This window comes from Myotis lucifugus, unplaced genomic scaffold (genome assembly GCF_000147115.1).
Source record: "Myotis lucifugus unplaced genomic scaffold, Myoluc2.0 scaffold_348, whole genome shotgun sequence".
Classification (NCBI taxonomy): domain Eukaryota; kingdom Metazoa; phylum Chordata; class Mammalia; order Chiroptera; family Vespertilionidae; genus Myotis; species Myotis lucifugus.
In genome coordinates this window covers 1,047,958-1,065,657 of record NW_005871396.1, presented here as the reverse complement: position 1 = coordinate 1,065,657, position 17,700 = coordinate 1,047,958, and the positions used below count along the sequence as shown (strand labels likewise).

The window sequence follows — 17,700 nt, the reverse complement described above, 5'->3', positions numbered from 1 at the left end:
CTTAGAAACTCGGTCTCAAGCAGGAATGTGAAGTCAGAGCAGTGGTCGCCAACCAGTCCACTGGTGATCTGTGAGGTCTGAAAGATTGGCAACTGCTGGTCTAGAGGAATCAGGAGCTCTTCTTGGCTTCCTGTCTGAGGACTCAGTTTTTCCTGAATAATTACTTCTCAGATGTCTGTATCCTCATCGTATAGACAACATAACCACTGAATTCAATATACAACTTTTAGTGTTTTCATAATTTCATAGATTACGTTATAGGATAACTAGAGGCCCAGTGCACAAAATTTGTGCACGGTGGGGAGAGGTGTTCCTCAGCCCAGCCTGCACCCTCTCTCAATCCAGGACCCCTTGGGTAGGGTCCCTAGGCCTGGCCAGCGATCAGGGCCTATCGGGGCTTTCCTTCCCCTGGCTGCCGGCAGCTGGCCCCGCCCCTGCTGCTGCCACTGCTTGCCATCTGTGCAGCGCTGCTCCCCCATTCCCCGCCACCGGTTGCCTCCCTCTGTGGGCAACAAGTGTGGGGTGCGATCGTTTGGCTGGCCTGGGCCTCTCTCTGTGGGGCGATCTATCACAGGGCCCCCAGATGGATTGCCCTGCAGAGGGAAGCCCCGCCCACCTGCTGCAGTGCCGCCATCCGGGTTGCTTGGGCCTCTTTGGGGCGATAGATCACCCAGCAGAGGGAGGCACTGCCCACCCGACTGGGGCTCTGTGATCGATCGCCATGCAGAGGGTGGCCTGGGCCTCGCTCTTCGGGGCGATCGTGGGGCCCCCCGACAATCACATTGCACCCATCTTGACTGGCCTGGCGCCAGTGCGTGTCATAGCGTGGTGGTCAGGGCGGTTGTTGTGCTGTTTGGTCGTTCGGTTGATTTGCATATTATGCTTTTATAATTATAGATAGTGAGGATAGAAATTCCATTTAAGTTAAAATTATCACCGCTTTGCTATATGAAGTATTGTGAGAGGTGCTTCTTTGAGGCCATACCTGAATACTCTGCTTCAACTATTATTTTTGTTTACTTGGTTTCTGAAAGAGCAGGGACCATGTCTGTTTTTGCACGTGACAGTATCCTTAGGACCTCAGTCAGTGTCTAGTTCAGTGATGGCGAACCTATGACACGCGTGTCACCTCATTTTTTTGGTTGATTTTTCTTTGTTAAATGGCATTTAAATATATAAAATAAATATCAAAAATATAAGTCTTTGTTTTACTATGGTTGCAAATATCAAAAAATTTCTATATGTGACACGGCACCAGAGTTAAGTTAGGGTTTTTCAAAATGCTGACACGCCGAGCTCAAAAGGTTCGCCATCACTGTTCTAGTTCATAGTAAATATACAATACAAATTTGTTTAATGTGTGTATTTTGGAAAAACCATTATATTGTACCATGGATTATTGATAGTGTTTAGAAAAACTCAGATTATATTTTATTCAGGTCAACCTATTTTATAAACAGTTTGCACATTAGGGAATAAAAACTTACTCTTAAATTTTTACTAAATATGCTTTAAATAAAGAGTTGAACTATGCAGACTGTAAATATAGAGGTTATAAAAAACCTTGAGGAATGACAACCCTTTTGGTGCTATCCGGGCAGGGCCAGGGCAGTCTTTTCCTTAAGATTAGCTGGGGTTTTTTCTTTAAGGGAAAGCCATTCATATTGAGATGCTTGTGCATTTTATCTTCTCATTTGATCTAAAATACATTAGAGAGTTTAACATTGATATAACAAACATATGTTATTAACCAAGTGTTTCAGAGTCTCACAAATCCAGAATAAAGAGCGTCAAGCCCTAATCGGTTTGGCTCAGTGGATAGAGCATTGTCCTGCGGACTGAAGGGTCCCAGGTTCGATTTTAGTCAAGGGCATGTACCTTGGTTGCGGGCACTTCCCCAGTAGGGAGTGTGCAGGAGGCAGCAGATGGATGTTTCTCTCTCATCGATGTTTCTGGCTCTCTATCCCTCTCCCTTCCTCTCTGTAAAAAAATAAATAAAATATGTTTTTAAAAAAAGAGAGTGTCAAACCCTTTTGAGGAGGAAGGATTCATTTCTGATACTTCTCAAGGAAAAGGGAATGAGGATAGGAACATAGAATCATGGAACAGACTGACAGATTTCAGAGGGAAGGCTGGGGGTGGGAGGGTAAGAGCAGTTGTGGGGAGAGGGCGAGAGATTAACTGAGGAATTCATATGCATATATGGATAGCCCATGGACACTGACCATAGCGTGGTGAAGGCTTAGGAGGGGCGGGTGTGGGGTGGAGGGGGTCAATGGGGATAAAAACACAAAGGGGGCATCTGTAATACTTTCAACAATAAAGATTTATTATTTTTTTAAAGATATATTTTAAAATAAAAGGAATGAGGAATTAAACAAATAAACCTATTGATGCTTGAGTAAAGTTTTAAGAATGCTTTGTAGCTTTGCATGTTTTTGTGGTAATAGTCCTAATGAGGTTTAAGCGATGTTTTTCCCCCCAAGGATCTAGATGTTGGGAATATAGCAAAAGACAAAAAACAAAGCTATCTGCCATCCGGATTTTACATTCTTATGTAGGAGACAGCAATAAGCAAGAAATACGTTCTGTACCATGTTAGGCATTGTGAATTATGGGAATACATTGAACAGGATAAAGGGGATCAGAGTCTTCTGATGGATTGGGGGCAGGGTCCAGTATTACACAGGGAGGTCTGAGAGGGCCTGTTGGAGAAATTGACATTAGGGCAGAAATTTGAAGGAGGTAATGGAGTGAGCCATACTCCTCTGGGTAATAGCTTTACAAATAGAGGGAATAGTCAATGCAGAACTGTGAGGACAGGGCCAATAATTCCTCGTGTGGCTGTAGCTGTGAACGATCAGGGGGCAGAGGGGTTGGAGGAGGGGTAGATTGGTTAGGAGAGGGGGTCAGAAAGATAAGAGCTGCATGGTAAGAGGGAGCCTCTGGATGTTGTGGGTCCTTGCAGATCTTTGTGAGGACCTGGGCATTTACACATGGGAAAGCATTAGAGCAGGTTCTTAAACATGGTCCAGCACCCTTTTAGGGAATCAGAGGCCAAGTGTTTTCATAATAATGTCACTTGACTTTTTCATTCATTCTCACATGAGTGTACAGTGCAGTGTTCCTAGAGGCTCTGTGCTGCGTGATATTGCAACAAATTGAATTTAGAGGGAAGACAGATTGAATTCTTTAAGGAAGACAGTTAAAAGATTTGCAAAAATATAAAACAATGTCTCTTCTCACTGTTTTGTTTTGTGGGAAAATAATCTGTTTTCCATAAATTGTTTTGTTAGCATGTAATGGGCTTCACTTTTATTATAAAATGAATCAAAAGTAATTTAAAGTTTTGATTTCTAGTACAATAAATATTAATAGATATAATTCTGACCAATATAAGTTCTTTAAGCTTCCTTGTAGTAATTTTTTTAAAATATATTTTTATTTATTTCAGAGAGGAAGGGGGAGAGAGAGAGAAACAAACATCAGTGATGAGAGAGAATCACTGATCTGCTGGGCTGCCTCCTGCACGCCCCACACTGGGGGTCCAGTCTGCAGCCTCCAGGTTCATAGGTCAACGCTCAGCTACTGAACCACACCAGCCGGGCCCTTGTTGTAATTTATTAAGTATGGGCTCCTGAGACCAAAAAGTTTGAGAAGATCTCCATGGGAGAGTTTTGAGCAGAGGAGTGACATATTGCTTGGATTTTAACAGGCTGACTCTGGAGAATACAAACTAGACCAGTGGTTCTCAACCTTCCTAATGCCTCGACCCTTTAATACAGTTCCTCATGTTGTGACCCCCAATTTCATTGTTACAAATTGAACATAATTAAAGCATAGTGATTAATCACAAAAACAATATGTAATTATATATGTGTTTTCCGATGGTCTTAGGCAACCCCTGTGAAAGGGTCGTTTGACCCCCAAAGGGGTCGCGACCCACAGGTTGAGAACCGCTGGACTTGACTGACAAGGGGCAGTGGTGGAAACAGGGAGACAGGCTAGTTAGGTTATCAGTGGTTTAGGTGAAAAATGATAGTGGCTAGAACTAGGGTGGTAGAGGTTGAGGTGGTTGGGAATTGGGATTCTGGATTTATTTTAAAAGGTGAGTACATAGTATTTGCTGTTGGATTAGAGATGATGTGTGAGAGAATGGACTTGCATTTTCTGGTATCAGTAGGAACAATTTGGGGGACAGATGAGTTTGGTTTTGAATGTATCAAGGTGACATATTTAGAAGACATATGAATATGGGCATTTGAGTTCAAGGAGGAAATTGGTCTGGAATGTCTTCGACCATGGTTTTTTTGTTGGATTGTTTTGATAATATTTTTATGTAGCAATTAGCTTTCATTCTAATAAATTTAACTTCTATGATCTCAACAAGAATGCTGTATTCTGCATTTTAAAACTCATTAAAATCGATTTTCAACAATATGTGAGGCCCTAACCCAGCCGTGGGCAAACTACGGCCCGCGGGCCGGATCCGGCCCGTTTGAAATGAATAAAACTAAAAAAAAAAAAAAAAGACCGTACCCTTTTATGTAATGATGTTTACTTTGAATTTATATTAGTTCACACAAACACTCCATCCATGCTTTTGTTCCGGCCCTCCGGTCCAGTTTAAGAACCCATTGTGGCCCTCGAGTCAAAAAGTTTGCCCACCCCTGCTAACCGGTTTGGCTTAGTGGATAGAGCCTTGGCCTGTAGACTCAAGGATCCTGGGTTTGATTCTAGTCAGGGGCACATTCTCGGGTTGCAGGCTCAATCCCCCGTGAGGGGTGTGTGGGAGGCAGCCGATCAATGATTCTCTCTCATCATTGATGTTTCTATCGCTCTCCCTCTCCCTTCTTCTCTGAAATCAATAAAAATTTATTTTTTAAAAAGTGATAAAGAATATATGAGAACATATATTTTAAGCGGCAGTAAAAGTGTAGTAAGTAGAGTTCTGCCAGTAGCATAACATAGGTGTTCTGAATCTAGCGTTTTTTTTGAATAGTAAACAAACATTGGCTTACTTAAGGAGATCATATAGTTTCGCCATTTAAAAATTATGTTTTTAATTCCTGTCATGTTGATATCTGTTGCTCTTGTTAAAAAATGGAAGTTTTCTTTTCTAATTTAATCTCAACGCTTGCTATAAAGGACTTTTTGGAATATTGTTTATAGTCGGTTATCTATTGTCATTCATTAGCTTTTGTTTATGAAATTAAGGTGATATTCATGGGGAGCATGATTACAGATCTTAGATTTTTCCTCCATTGAGCTTAGGTAGAATTTGGAATACAATTGAAAAGGATAATTAAAAATCAAAGAGCCGAAACCGGTTTGGCTCAGTGGATAGAGCGTCAGCCTGCGGACTGAAGGGTCCCGGGTTCGATTCCGGTCAAGGGCATGTACCTGGGTTGCGGGCACATCCCCAGTAGGAGATGTGCAGGAGGCAGCTGATCGATGTTTCTCTCTCATCGATGTTTCTAACTCTCTATCTCTCTCCCTTCCTCTCTGTGAAAAATCAATAAAATATATTTAAAAAAAAATAAAAGAAATTGTTAACTAAGAAAAGCAAACCACCCCTCTCCTACACAGACATAATTCCTTTAGAAATTTTGGGATTTTTTTCATTCCAAAAAAGAATATGTTTCATTTTTCTGATTTACCAAATGCCTTCGAAGTCCTTAGGGATTTGGAGCTTGAAGAGGATAAAATGCACAGGACAGATCTCTCACTTCCTCAAATACAGATGTGTAGAGCATAGTTCTGTTAAGATGTAGTGCTTCCCAAGGGTATCAGTGGTTTAAGACATTTTGGAATGTGTGATGCCAAGGAATAGGATTGACCCTATGAGGTTCTCAATTGGTAATGGAGCAAACACAGTCCTTTCCTGTGGGGCATTGACACAGGCGACAGAAACGTGGTCTCTATGAAGAAAAGGAAGATGCACAGACCAAATCTGTGATCCGGTCTAACTTCATTTTACAGAAGAGGAAACAGACCCACAGGGTTAAGTTCAAGCCACACAGCTACATCGTGCAGGGAATCAGGAGTAAAATCTAGAATTATGTAAACTCATGTCCTTTTTCCTTACTACATGCAGTTACTAGATTTGCTTTCTACAAAAAGGTCATTGTTGATGGATTGTAGTTTTTTCTTTATGTTCTTGTGGTGGGTTTAAAATATGTGTGTTTTTAAGCAATGCATGTTAAACATTACTTTGCATTAGAGATTATTTTGAATGCTTTTGAGATCCCTAGTTTTACTAAGGCTTTTTATTTTTTTCAAAAACTAGAAAAGACATTTGCATGGCTTTCATTCTCTCCCACTATCTCACCCCCAATTAAATAACTCAGCAGGCCAAAGTGAAAGCTTTTATTTTAGCTTTTTATTTTGAAATAAATATAGGCTTTGATAAAGTAGAAAAAAATAGTTATGGAAGTTAATGTTAACTCATAAAACAGCAATACTACAATTATAGGACCCAGGAAATGAACATTGATAGAATATTATTAGCTAACTCTGGTGATGTCTTTTTAGTTTCTTCAGTCTGTGATAGTGTCATATTCTTTCATGACACTTTTATTGACAAATTTGAGGATTATTGGTGTGTTATTTTGTGGAATATTCTTCAATTGGGATTTGTGTGGTGTTTGCTCATGCTTAGATTGACATTATGCTTTTTTGGCAAGAAAATGGCAGAAATACTGTCTGGCCTTTCTCGGTGCATCCTACTAGCGGTATATGTCTCTTTGGTAACATTAACTTCGGTCACCTGGTTAAGGTGGTATCTGCCAGGTTTCTCTACTATACAGTCTCTTTTTTCCTTTGTAATTAAATGTCTTGTGGGGAGATACTCTGAAACTGTACCGATATCCTATTTCTCATATTTTTTGTTCACTAATTTTAGCATCTGTTGAATGGTTCTTGCCTGAAACAATTATTAGTATGGTTTTCTTTTTTTTTTTTTAAATATATTTTATTGATTTTTTACAGAGAGGAAGGGAGAGGGATAGAGAGTTAGAAACATCGATGAAAGAGAAACATTGATCAGCTGCATCCTGCACAACCCCCCACTGGGTATGTGCCCGAAACCAAGGTACATGCCCTTGACCGGAATCGAACCCGGGACCCTTGAGTCCACAGGCCGACGCTCTATCTACTGAGCCAAACCGGCCAGGGCCTATGGTTTTCTTTTTTTTTAAAAAATATTTTTATTGATTTCAGAGAGGAAGGAAGAGAGAGAGAAAGAGAGAGAGAGAAAAACATCAATGATGAGAAAGAACATTGATTGGCTGCCTCCTGCATGCCCCATACTGGGGATCCAGTCCGCACCTGTGCATGTGCTCTGATTGGGAATCAAACCATGACTTCCTGGCTCATAGGTCAACTCTCAACCACTGAGCCACACCAGCCTGGCTACTATGGTTTTCTATTGGTGATTTTCTCTACCCATCTTTCTTTCTATATTTTAACTGGAATTTTGTAAGAGTGACCTGTCCCTTCTCTTCCATATATTTATTTTATTCAGTTTATGGCATTGTGGTCTTATGAATTATAACCCATTACTATCATTATCATGTTACAAGTAAGAACTTGTAAGAAAAGTATTTTTGAAATGTTCATACATTGTGATTATCAAAAATTCAAATGACCTAAAGTATACGCTGAAAAAAATTTCTCTTCCACTTCTATATCCTGGGTATCCATTTCCATTGTGATGAGTTTATTTTTATTCTTCCAGAAATATTAAAAGGGTTCGGAAAAGAGTCATTAATAAAAATCACCAGATTCTCAAGTATTATTTTTACCTGGCTTCTGATGATACCTACTGATTGATTTACTGTTGCATCTTCAGCTATTTTCCATGAGTATTTCTTAACCATCAAATTTAAATTTAAATTTTCATACAGTGCGTATTATATGGAAACAAGGACTGGTTTCCCCTGAGTATTCTAAATGAAATGACTAGAAGGCAAAATTTTTATTAAATTATACTTGATGTTTAATTTACTAACATAGTTTAAAAGTAACTAACCTCCAAACAAAATTCAATTTAAATGAGAAAGAATACCTATTCCTATTAAATAATAGGTTTTTAGTGTATTCACTTTAAAAATATCCTTTCCCCATTCTGTTCTTTTTTTTCTTTCTTCTGGTAGCCTATTTTCCCTTATATGTACACCAGCAGTGTCCATGTACTCATTCAGGAAGCTGGGAGTGAACGGAGGCTATAAAGACTGGTTTTTGGTGTCACCAGCAAATTGGTGAACTTACTCTAGTACAGCTAGTAATACACCAAAAGTTGGTTTATTCCATTTTTTTCTTTCACATTGTCTAATTATTATCTCTTAAAGTGAATTTTAAGATTCTTATTTCAGGAATTTCTTTATGAAACTGTAAATAAAAGGTGGTTGGACTTACTGTGACCTTGGACCAATTTTTTAAATCTCTGAGCATTATTAGTATTATTAATATTATTACGGTATTCTTCAGATTCTGATGAGGATCAGGTAATAATTCATATAAATTATTTTAGCATGGTGGAGTTGCTCATACAGTAAAAAATAATTAGCTAGGTCTCTGGGGATTTTCTTTTAGATTTGGGAGTCAGTGACTTAATCCTTATTATAATTTTGTATAGGGAATTCAATAATACATGCAGCATTTTGACTTAAAGTACTTCCTATTCTCCAAATGAGAATATCTTTATTTTCTAAGTGATAACACAAAAATACTCACATAATAATGTGAAAGCTAAATAGTTCCTGTAAATCCATCTCTCAGAGATGACTGTTAATAGTCATTACATCTTTACAGTTGACATATAACATATTAGTTTCAGGTGTACAACATAGTGATTAGACATTTATATAACTTACAAAGTGATCACCCTGGTAAGTCTAGACCAGACTGACATTTCACAAAGTTATTACAACATGATTGACTGTATTCCCTATGCTGAACTTTACATCCCCACGGCAATTTGTACTTGTATTAATTCCTTCACTCCCCCACCCCCAAGTCTGGCAACCATCTATTTGTTCTCTGTATGAATTTGTTTCTGTTTTGTTTGTTCATTTACTTTGGTTTTTAGACTCCACATGTAAGTGAAATCATACGGTATTTGTCTTTCTTTGTCTGACATTTCACTCAGCATAATATCCTCTAGGTCCATCCATCATGCTGCAAATGGCAAGATTTTATTTTACTTTTTACTAGGGGCCCAGTGCACAAATTTGTGCACCTTGAAAGAAACTGTGGGCTGCGAGGCTGCAGTAGGCACAGGGGTGGGTCTCGGCCCATCCTCCGCGCCCACACTTGGTCCCTCCTGCCACAGCCCCTGGTCCCCTTGTCTGCCGGCAGCCCAGCTCCTGCCGCCGCCACTCCCATGCACTGAAGGTGCTGGCCCCATGCACACCCGCTGACAGCGTGGAGCGATTGGGGCGAGTGCCAGCAGCAGGTGCGAGCAGTGGCTGCTGCCCCGATTGCCCCTCAGGAGCAGGGGGAGGTGGAGAAGCCCTCAAGGGCGATCCGAGCCAGCAGCCCCTGCTCTCACCTGCTGATGGCGCCGAGTGAGTGGTGGTCCCGGTTGCGGGTGCGAGCGGGGCCAGAGTTGGCACTGGGTGCGAGTGGCAGCTCCAGTGCCAGCAGCGGGTGCAAGCGGGGCCAGGGCCGGCTGCAGGTGTGAGTGCCGGGCGGGACCGCTGCGCGCAGGAGCAAAGAATTTTCAGTGACCACCAGAGGCTCGCCCTTATGACAGCGACTGGCGGAGCCCTGCCTTGGTCTGGCACCCCCACTCACCTGCTCCACCATCCCACTGCGGCCAACACCCGCCATATTCCATGCACACCCCCTGGTGGTCAGCGCACGTCATAACGACTGGTTTTTGGTTGTTATGCTGTTTGGTCAATTTGCATATTAGCCTTTTATTATATAGGATGTCAGTCATATCCCATTGTGTATATGTACCACTTCTTTTTATGCATTCATTTATTAATGGACACTTAGGTTGTTTCCATATCTTAGCTATTATAAATAATGCTACAGTGAACATAGGAGTGCCTATCTTTTTTAATTAATGTTTTGGATTTCTTCAGATATATACCCAGACATGGAATTGCTGGGTCATATGGTTGTTCTATTTTTAGTTTTTTGAGGTGTAATAGCTTTGTTTGTTTTCTTAAATCCTCACCCAAGGATACTTTTTTCATTGCTTTTTACAGAGAGTGGAAGGGGAGAGGAGAAGGAGAGAAATAGAGCGAGAGCAAGAGAGAGAGAAAGAAAGGGAGAAAGAGGTCAATTGGTTGCCTCCTGCACTCTGTGGGGATCAAACTTGCAACCTAGGTGCTTTGGTTGACATTCTAACCACTGAGCAATACCGGCTAGGGTGAGGTGTGATGTCTTTTTTTTTTTTTAACTTCTCTGTGTCTATCTAAAAATACACATACTTACTATACATTGAATCATTCATTAGACATTTTTTTCTGTAACTTTTGAAAGAGTTTTTTTGTTTTGTTTTTTTCAGGAAAATGCAGCCACTGTTACATAACTTTCAAAAACATAAAACAGCTCCTGAGAACAGTCATGGAAATAGGATGGACATTTTTATAAGACTTGCTGTTTCACATTTTTTATGTGAAATATATCAACAGTTTTGCACAATTGTTGATTTTGACAATTTAAAGGAGGGCTATGAAGTTGAATTTAACTCTGGTTTTTCTTTTTGTGCTTATAGTTCTGAAGTACAAACACAGTTTAACCTAAAAATAAGGTCCGATCTAGAGAATTATTGATAGCTTTTTTTTCCTTCCCACTTTCAATAAGTAGTTACCTCAAAGTTAAATCAGATTTAATTTATTCTGTTGTTTGAGTAAGCAAAACATATTCCACTAAATAGTGCATATTCTCTAATAATCAGCTTTTTAATGCATTTGCTTTCTGTACCTTGTGAATATGGCTTTTTAAAATGAGCACAGTGAAGTTATGTTATTCTATGGGTTTTGCTATGCTCAGAATATCTTTAAAGCTTTTCCCGGTATTTAGTAAACCCTGAATTAGAGGTTTCTTTGAACAGAAGAGAGCTGTGTTGACTAAGGGCATATGACAGCACTATGTAGTCTGTGGTTATAAATACACCATATATTTTTATGTTAATATTTAATGAATATCATGTAAATAGAGACTAATATGACTAAAATAACTAAAATCTCACTTTGCTCTTTGTGGAAGTGTGCCAGGTTAGTGTCCAGCGAGAGATGAATTGCAATAGTGAGGAAATAATAGAACTCATGTAAATTTCAGTGGAAAAGGTGAAAGCTGGCATTTTAACTTTGCTTATAAAATTTACACTATGAACATCAAAGCATAGATATTTTTATAAATAGTTGGCTCTTATTTTACTGCAGAAATTAATGGAAAATGTGAAATTTAAAAACACAATAATGGTCAAATGATACCATAACTTTTTCATTGTAGCTCCAGCTGTATTACAGTGATGTGGTAATTTTTTTTATGGATTTGAGTGTAAGGCACAAAGAAATCAGATAGATGCCCAAATATAATATCTATAACATCAGAATAGCCAGTTGAGCAATTAGAGTTAGCTGCCGTAACATTGAGTACATGACATGTTTTGTATGAGAATTTTTTCAGTTTTAAACAGTCATCGTTTAATTTGGGATTTTGCAAATCCTGAAAATGGTACTTTCATGCATTTTATTTGTATATCATTGATAGTTTTTTATTTATTACTGAGCTAGTTAATATTTTTATTATTTCTCAATTCTTATTTTCTTGATTTAAATTTGTTGAAAAATTCTAAGCCAGAAAGTGAAATAGGGCTATGTTTTATTCTTTTTACCTAGTCTTCCAACATTGCAGTATTGAATTTATGCACAGTTATTATCTATGTGGGAAATGACTACTTAATTTTATCAGATTTCTTACCTTATATTTTCCTATTCTATATTATTCATGTTATCTTGAATTGTGACATTGTACTTTTCCATAGGTCTGTTAGTTAATCCAATAGTTCATATTTTAAAAGGATGTGTAAAATTTTAAGGTGGCAAAGGGTAGGATGCATATACTATAATTCAGAAACAATAGAAGAGTGGTGTTGATAGAAAAGCCAAAGGCAGAAATGAGCTTGAGGCTTATGAAATGCAAGAATGATTTTGGAACAAAGCTTTTACTTAAATTCGTAGTTAGGTGAATTAAGGGGAAGGAAAAAGGCTTACGGCAGATGATGTATATTAACAGGTCACAGAATAGAACTGTGCAGTGACTGTTTTCCCTTCTATGAACAGAATTTATTTACTGATAATTGAGCTTTAGTTTTCAAAAGGACAAACATCAAGATAATTAAAGCAGAGAAATATGACTAGACAGTAAGTAGCATAAGTGAAACAAAGTTTTAGTCCTAAGCAAAAATTTAGTTTTCAGGACATTGAGATTTGAAAAAATGTGATGACTGTTCAAGAAAACATGGAAAAATTAGAGGAGCTGAATGGTGGAAAGGTGACTATTCCCCCAAACTGAAAAATTTATATTCTAAACTTGATGACACAACCTGTATATTCTAAAACAGATTATTTCCTGTTTAAACTGATAGATCTGGAAGGAGGTTCAGGTCCTAATGTGGCTTCAGATTTTTGTCAGGTAATTGATAAGTTGTGCCTGCATTTTAGCATGCAGGCTAGAGAAGTGTGTGTTCAATGAAATTGCAGTTAGTTGGATCCTAGACTCAGAATAATCATTCCTAAAGAATGTCAACTGATAAGATTAACTTACGTCTGAAGGGCTATGTCTAGTAGAAAAGAACCACAAAAATTTTTTTAATTGACTCAGTAGGTATGCATCTGTGGAGACAGAATTGTATCGATGGTGGAGGCTTGGATTGGGACCACCACCAGCATGTCAGCAGTGTTATGTGCTCAGCAAAGAGTATAGGTATTCTTGAACATACTGGAAGGTGGGATATTTGGGACTGGAGGGTAGGCAACCTCAGTTTTCATACCTATCAATTGTTAGGGAAGGCTGTATGGCATACAGGATTTTCTATATTAAAAGGGACAAAGACAAATTAACCATCTAGATGTCTAACCATCTAGGTGTCTAGATGAGTGGGAGGGCATAAAACCATGCTATTATGCAGGTTAGAGAAGAAGACACTAGATACTACAGAACTCTTCAAACATTTGTAGGGCTGTCATATGAAAGAGGCATTTGACCTATTTTATGAGCTTTGGAGTATTGGGGTGGGAAGAAAGTTTAGGAAAGATTTTGGTTCCGTAAAATAAATTTGTAACATTTAAGAACTTCAGAGATGCCTAAAACAAAATTGTCTTGATCTTAGAGATATTTTTGGGTCAGTGTAGTGGGAATTTTTACTAATCTATTTTTAAACTTTGGAAAATGCTGATTTATTACTGGGAAAATTTTTTTAACTAAAATTTATTGGGGTGACATTGGTTACTAGGATCGTATAGGTTTCAGTTGTAGATTTCTATGATACAAGATCTGTATGTTGGTTGCACTGTGTGCACATCACCCAAAGTAAAATCTTCAGTCACCATATATTAGGCCCCCTTCAGCACCCCAGCCTCCTTCCCTCTGGCAACCACCATACTGCTGTTTGTGTTCACGAGTTTCAGTTTTATATCTCACGTATTAGTGAAATTATATGGTTCTTAGCTTTTTCTGACTGGCTTATTTCACTTAGCATAATATTCTCAAGGTCTATTCATGTCACAAATGGCAGAATTTTTATACTAGGTGAGTAAACAAAAGTTTCTGAACTTTCAGTTCTCTGAACCACAGCTGTGGTTTGAAGTAGGTAATGAGTGGAGATGAGGGAACATTTGAGCATTGTCATGTTATGTTTGATGTAACAGAAGAACATATGAAACATACTAATTTTGAAGCACTTCTGTGTTTCATAAAGAAGCATCTGTGAATCCACCACCTATGAAGGAATTAGAGTGTCACCCATACTCATGAAATGCCTTTTTGACTGTGATTATATCACTTGATATCAACATAAACCAAAGCTCTGACCACCAGGACTTAATAGAATGAACAATTTTGGAGACAGAACTTTTTAAAACATGAGGGGAAATAAATGGAGTACTTGTATACGGAGGTTGGAAACCAGTGGATTCAACTGAGTCACTCAGAAAGCAACCTCTAATTACTAATATATGAGGTACAGGCACATAAAGGTTAAATAAGAAACTTGTTTAAAATCACACAAGCAGTTGCTCTTAGAACTCAAACCAAAACTTGTTCTAACTTGAGTGTTATAAATTCCATGCCAAGAAGTGCTAATGATTTTCTGGCTAGAAAGTTGCTGTTAATAAAGGGTAGTACTCATTCTCAACTGGTGAGATCCACGATGCATTGGATTGTAAATTCCTTGAGAACTAGCACTGTCTTAGTCATCTTTTATGTACTGTTTCATATAGAATTTGTGTTCAATTATTATATTGAGTGATATATTGTAGGGACTGAAAGAAACATGGTAAAAAGACTATCTTAAGAAAACAGAATTTTAATTATACTGAGTGTGCTTTTGCTTTACATGACTCCTTGTCATTAGAAAAATATCAGACTTTCTTTCCTCTTGACTTCTTTCTTGACCCTAATACCTGCACTAGTTGATGATTCCTGCTTTTGTGCTACCACTGTCTCTGTACCCTTACTGTTCAGAGGTGTTAGGTTATCTGTTTGTTTATATGCCTTTCATATTATATACCTTTCATATTAGACTAAGTTCTTTGAGAGCTGGAACCCATGACTTGTTTTACTTGAATGCCCTAGAACCTAGCTTATTCCTCCCTTCATTCACCCACCTATCCATCCAATCTACTGAGTAGTAATTGAGGACCCGGCCCACTATGTTCCAGGCAGGATTCTAGAAGCTGGTAAGACAGAGGGTAACAGAGTCTCATGGAACTTTCAGTTATTAATAAAAGAATCACACAAATGTTTATAGAAATATAGCTTAAGTTGGAAATATGTCTTCCATTATATCATCTAGTTGGATATGTGAAGGTTATTGGGTTTTGTATGTTTGTGTTTTTAAAAAAATATGTATTTTTATTGATTTCAGAGAGGAAGGAAGAGGGAGAAATGGAAACATTAGTGATGAGAGAGAATCATTGGTTGGCTGCCTCCTCTACGCCCCCTACTGGGGATTGAGCTGGAAACGCAGGCATGTGCCCTGACCAAACTTTAACTTCCTGGTTCATAGGTCAACAATCAACTATTGCGCCACACCGGCCGGGCGCTTTATGTGTTTTTTAATCTAGGCATCTGAATTTTCTCGTTTATAATTGATTCTCTTGTGTGTTTTTTAATTTGATAAAATGTTTACCTGGAAAATCATTCCCCCTCTCAAACTATTGTAGTATTGTGGGCAGTTCAAAGAGTATTTAAATGTAATAAACCAATACTGAAGGTGCTTTTGTATAGAGACTGGGACCAAAGGATATATGTTTACTTTTAATTAGATTAAAAATTTTTAATTCCCTTTGGTTAAATACTTGTTGTAATTACCTAAGCAATATTTGTTTCACTTGTTACTTAGTTGTTGAAAACTTGATTAGAGAATGACTGTCATATGCTAATTTAAGAAAAACACTAACTTGATACTGGCCATCTTTAGGAAAGATTGTATTATGAAACTGGAAATACATAAAATAAATAATTGAGATCTTGTCCTTATAATATAGTTCAATCCAGGATACCTTCTCTTGATTTTTTGAAAATTTCATTTGCTTTCAGAAACAAATATTTGTTTAGCTCTGATAGGCAAATTGTTTTTTAAGAGAGAAAATTTGTTATAAAATGAATATTGCCATCATTGAAGTAGAAACTGTATTAGAGTAGTGTTTTCACTAATGAAGACTTAATGACTAAGTAAGAACACTTTTGATAATGCCTTTTTGCTGTGTTGGATTTTATTTAGCTGAAAGTGATTTTAAATAAAGAAAAAATTAAAGTGATATTTGATAGTTCCTTAATAACAATATATTGAAATTCCATGTTTGGAAAACAAAAAAATACATTTTAAAAATAAAAAAGATTTCATTTTTAAATCCTACTGGACACAAACCTTTTCCCCAAGGAGGTTATAATCTATAGTATGGAGAGATGGTTACAGCTCATTTAATAATGACAACCCTTATTATCGGGTACCAGTGGTCAGGAGCCTCTAGCACAGTGGTTCTCAACCTGTGGGTCGCGACCCCTTTGGAGGTCGGACGACCCTTTCACAGGGGTCGCCTAAGACCATCGGAAAACACATATATAATTACATATTGTTTTTGTGATTAATCACTATGCTTTAATTATGTTTAATTTGTAACAATGAAATTGGGGGTCACCACAACATGAGGAACTGTGTTAAAGGGTCGCGGCATTGGGAAGGTTGAGGACCACTGCTCTAGCACAATGTGGAAGCTTAAAGAATTTTTTTTTTAAAATATATTTTTATTGATTTTTTACAGAGAGGAAGGGAGAGAGATAGAGAGTTAGAAACATCGATGAGAGAGAAACATCGATCAGCTGCCTCCTGCACATCTCCTACTGGGAATGTGCTCGCAACCCAGGTACATGCCCTTGACCGGAATCGAACCTGGGACCTTTCAGTCCGCAGGCCGACGCTCTATCCACTGAGCCAAACCGGTTTTGGCAGGAAGCTTAAAGAATTCTTAAAAGAATTAATCAATTTCTTTGTACAGGACTTGACTCATTCAAATAGATTTCTCATACTTTATTTTAAAGAAGTATATTTATACCTGGGATGTAATAATAGTTATCTGTCATTTATAGGTTCTTTGACACCTCTTCCCTACTTCTATCTACTACGATTTCTTCTTGGTTTCCCTCTTCTTTTCCTCACCCCTTAAATGTTGCTTTTCCAAAGGTTCATTCAGTCCTTCCTTCTCTCTATATATACCCTCTCTAACATACCTCTTTTATTCCTAAAGTTTTAAATACTAAATTTGAATATCAAACTCAGACTTCTGCTGAACTTAAAAAATCTGTGTATCTGAAGTAGAAGGCAGCCTTTGGTATTAAGTTTTGTCTGATAGGCATTCTTATGATGCTTATTTGACTGAAGCTACCATTTGGAATTTCTGGCCTCATATGCATGGAGAATTAGATAAAATAACAGATCTATATCACAGTGGATAAGAACTTGGGCTCTGAGGTTAGTTTTAATAAAATGTATTATTTGGTCTATAAATTTGATTTCTAGTAGAAATAAATTTGAGGCTTTAGTCCTATAGACTTAATCTAGAGCAGGGGTAGGCAACCTTTTTGTGTGTGCGTGCCAAAACCAGCAAAATCTCTGACTCAAAATTCTTCTGCATGCCAACCCTACTTTTTTGAGAACATGTTACGCCTACTTGATATCTCTAAGGTGTACGTATGTGAAGAACCTTGAAGAAATAATAAAATTCATTCGGGCGACAAAAACACAGTATATGATGATGAAAAATACATTTATTTTTTAATGTATACATGTACACTGATAGTCCGACAGAAAACTTTATGACTCCGTTTGATATTATCAGTGGGACTTTTGCTGCTGCATCACTGATGACAGAGATTTTACATCAGGTTTATATTTCGTGACCTTCAGAGATATGCACGAGCTACTACTTTCATCTGTCAGGCTACTCCTATTACGAG

At 37.9% G+C, this 17,700-nt stretch overlaps 1 protein-coding gene across 1 annotated transcript in view; it reads left to right on the top strand.

Moving 5' to 3' along the window:
• Window positions 1-721: 721 nt before the first annotated feature.
• Window positions 722-17,700, top strand: part of QKI (QKI, KH domain containing RNA binding) — a 97,656-nt gene continuing 80,677 nt past the window's right edge. Inside the window, exon 1 of the mRNA XM_023764793.1 lies at window positions 722-811. Within this exon, the coding sequence (XP_023620561.1) occupies window positions 722-811 (90 nt within the window). The remainder of the gene's footprint in view (window positions 812-17,700) is intronic.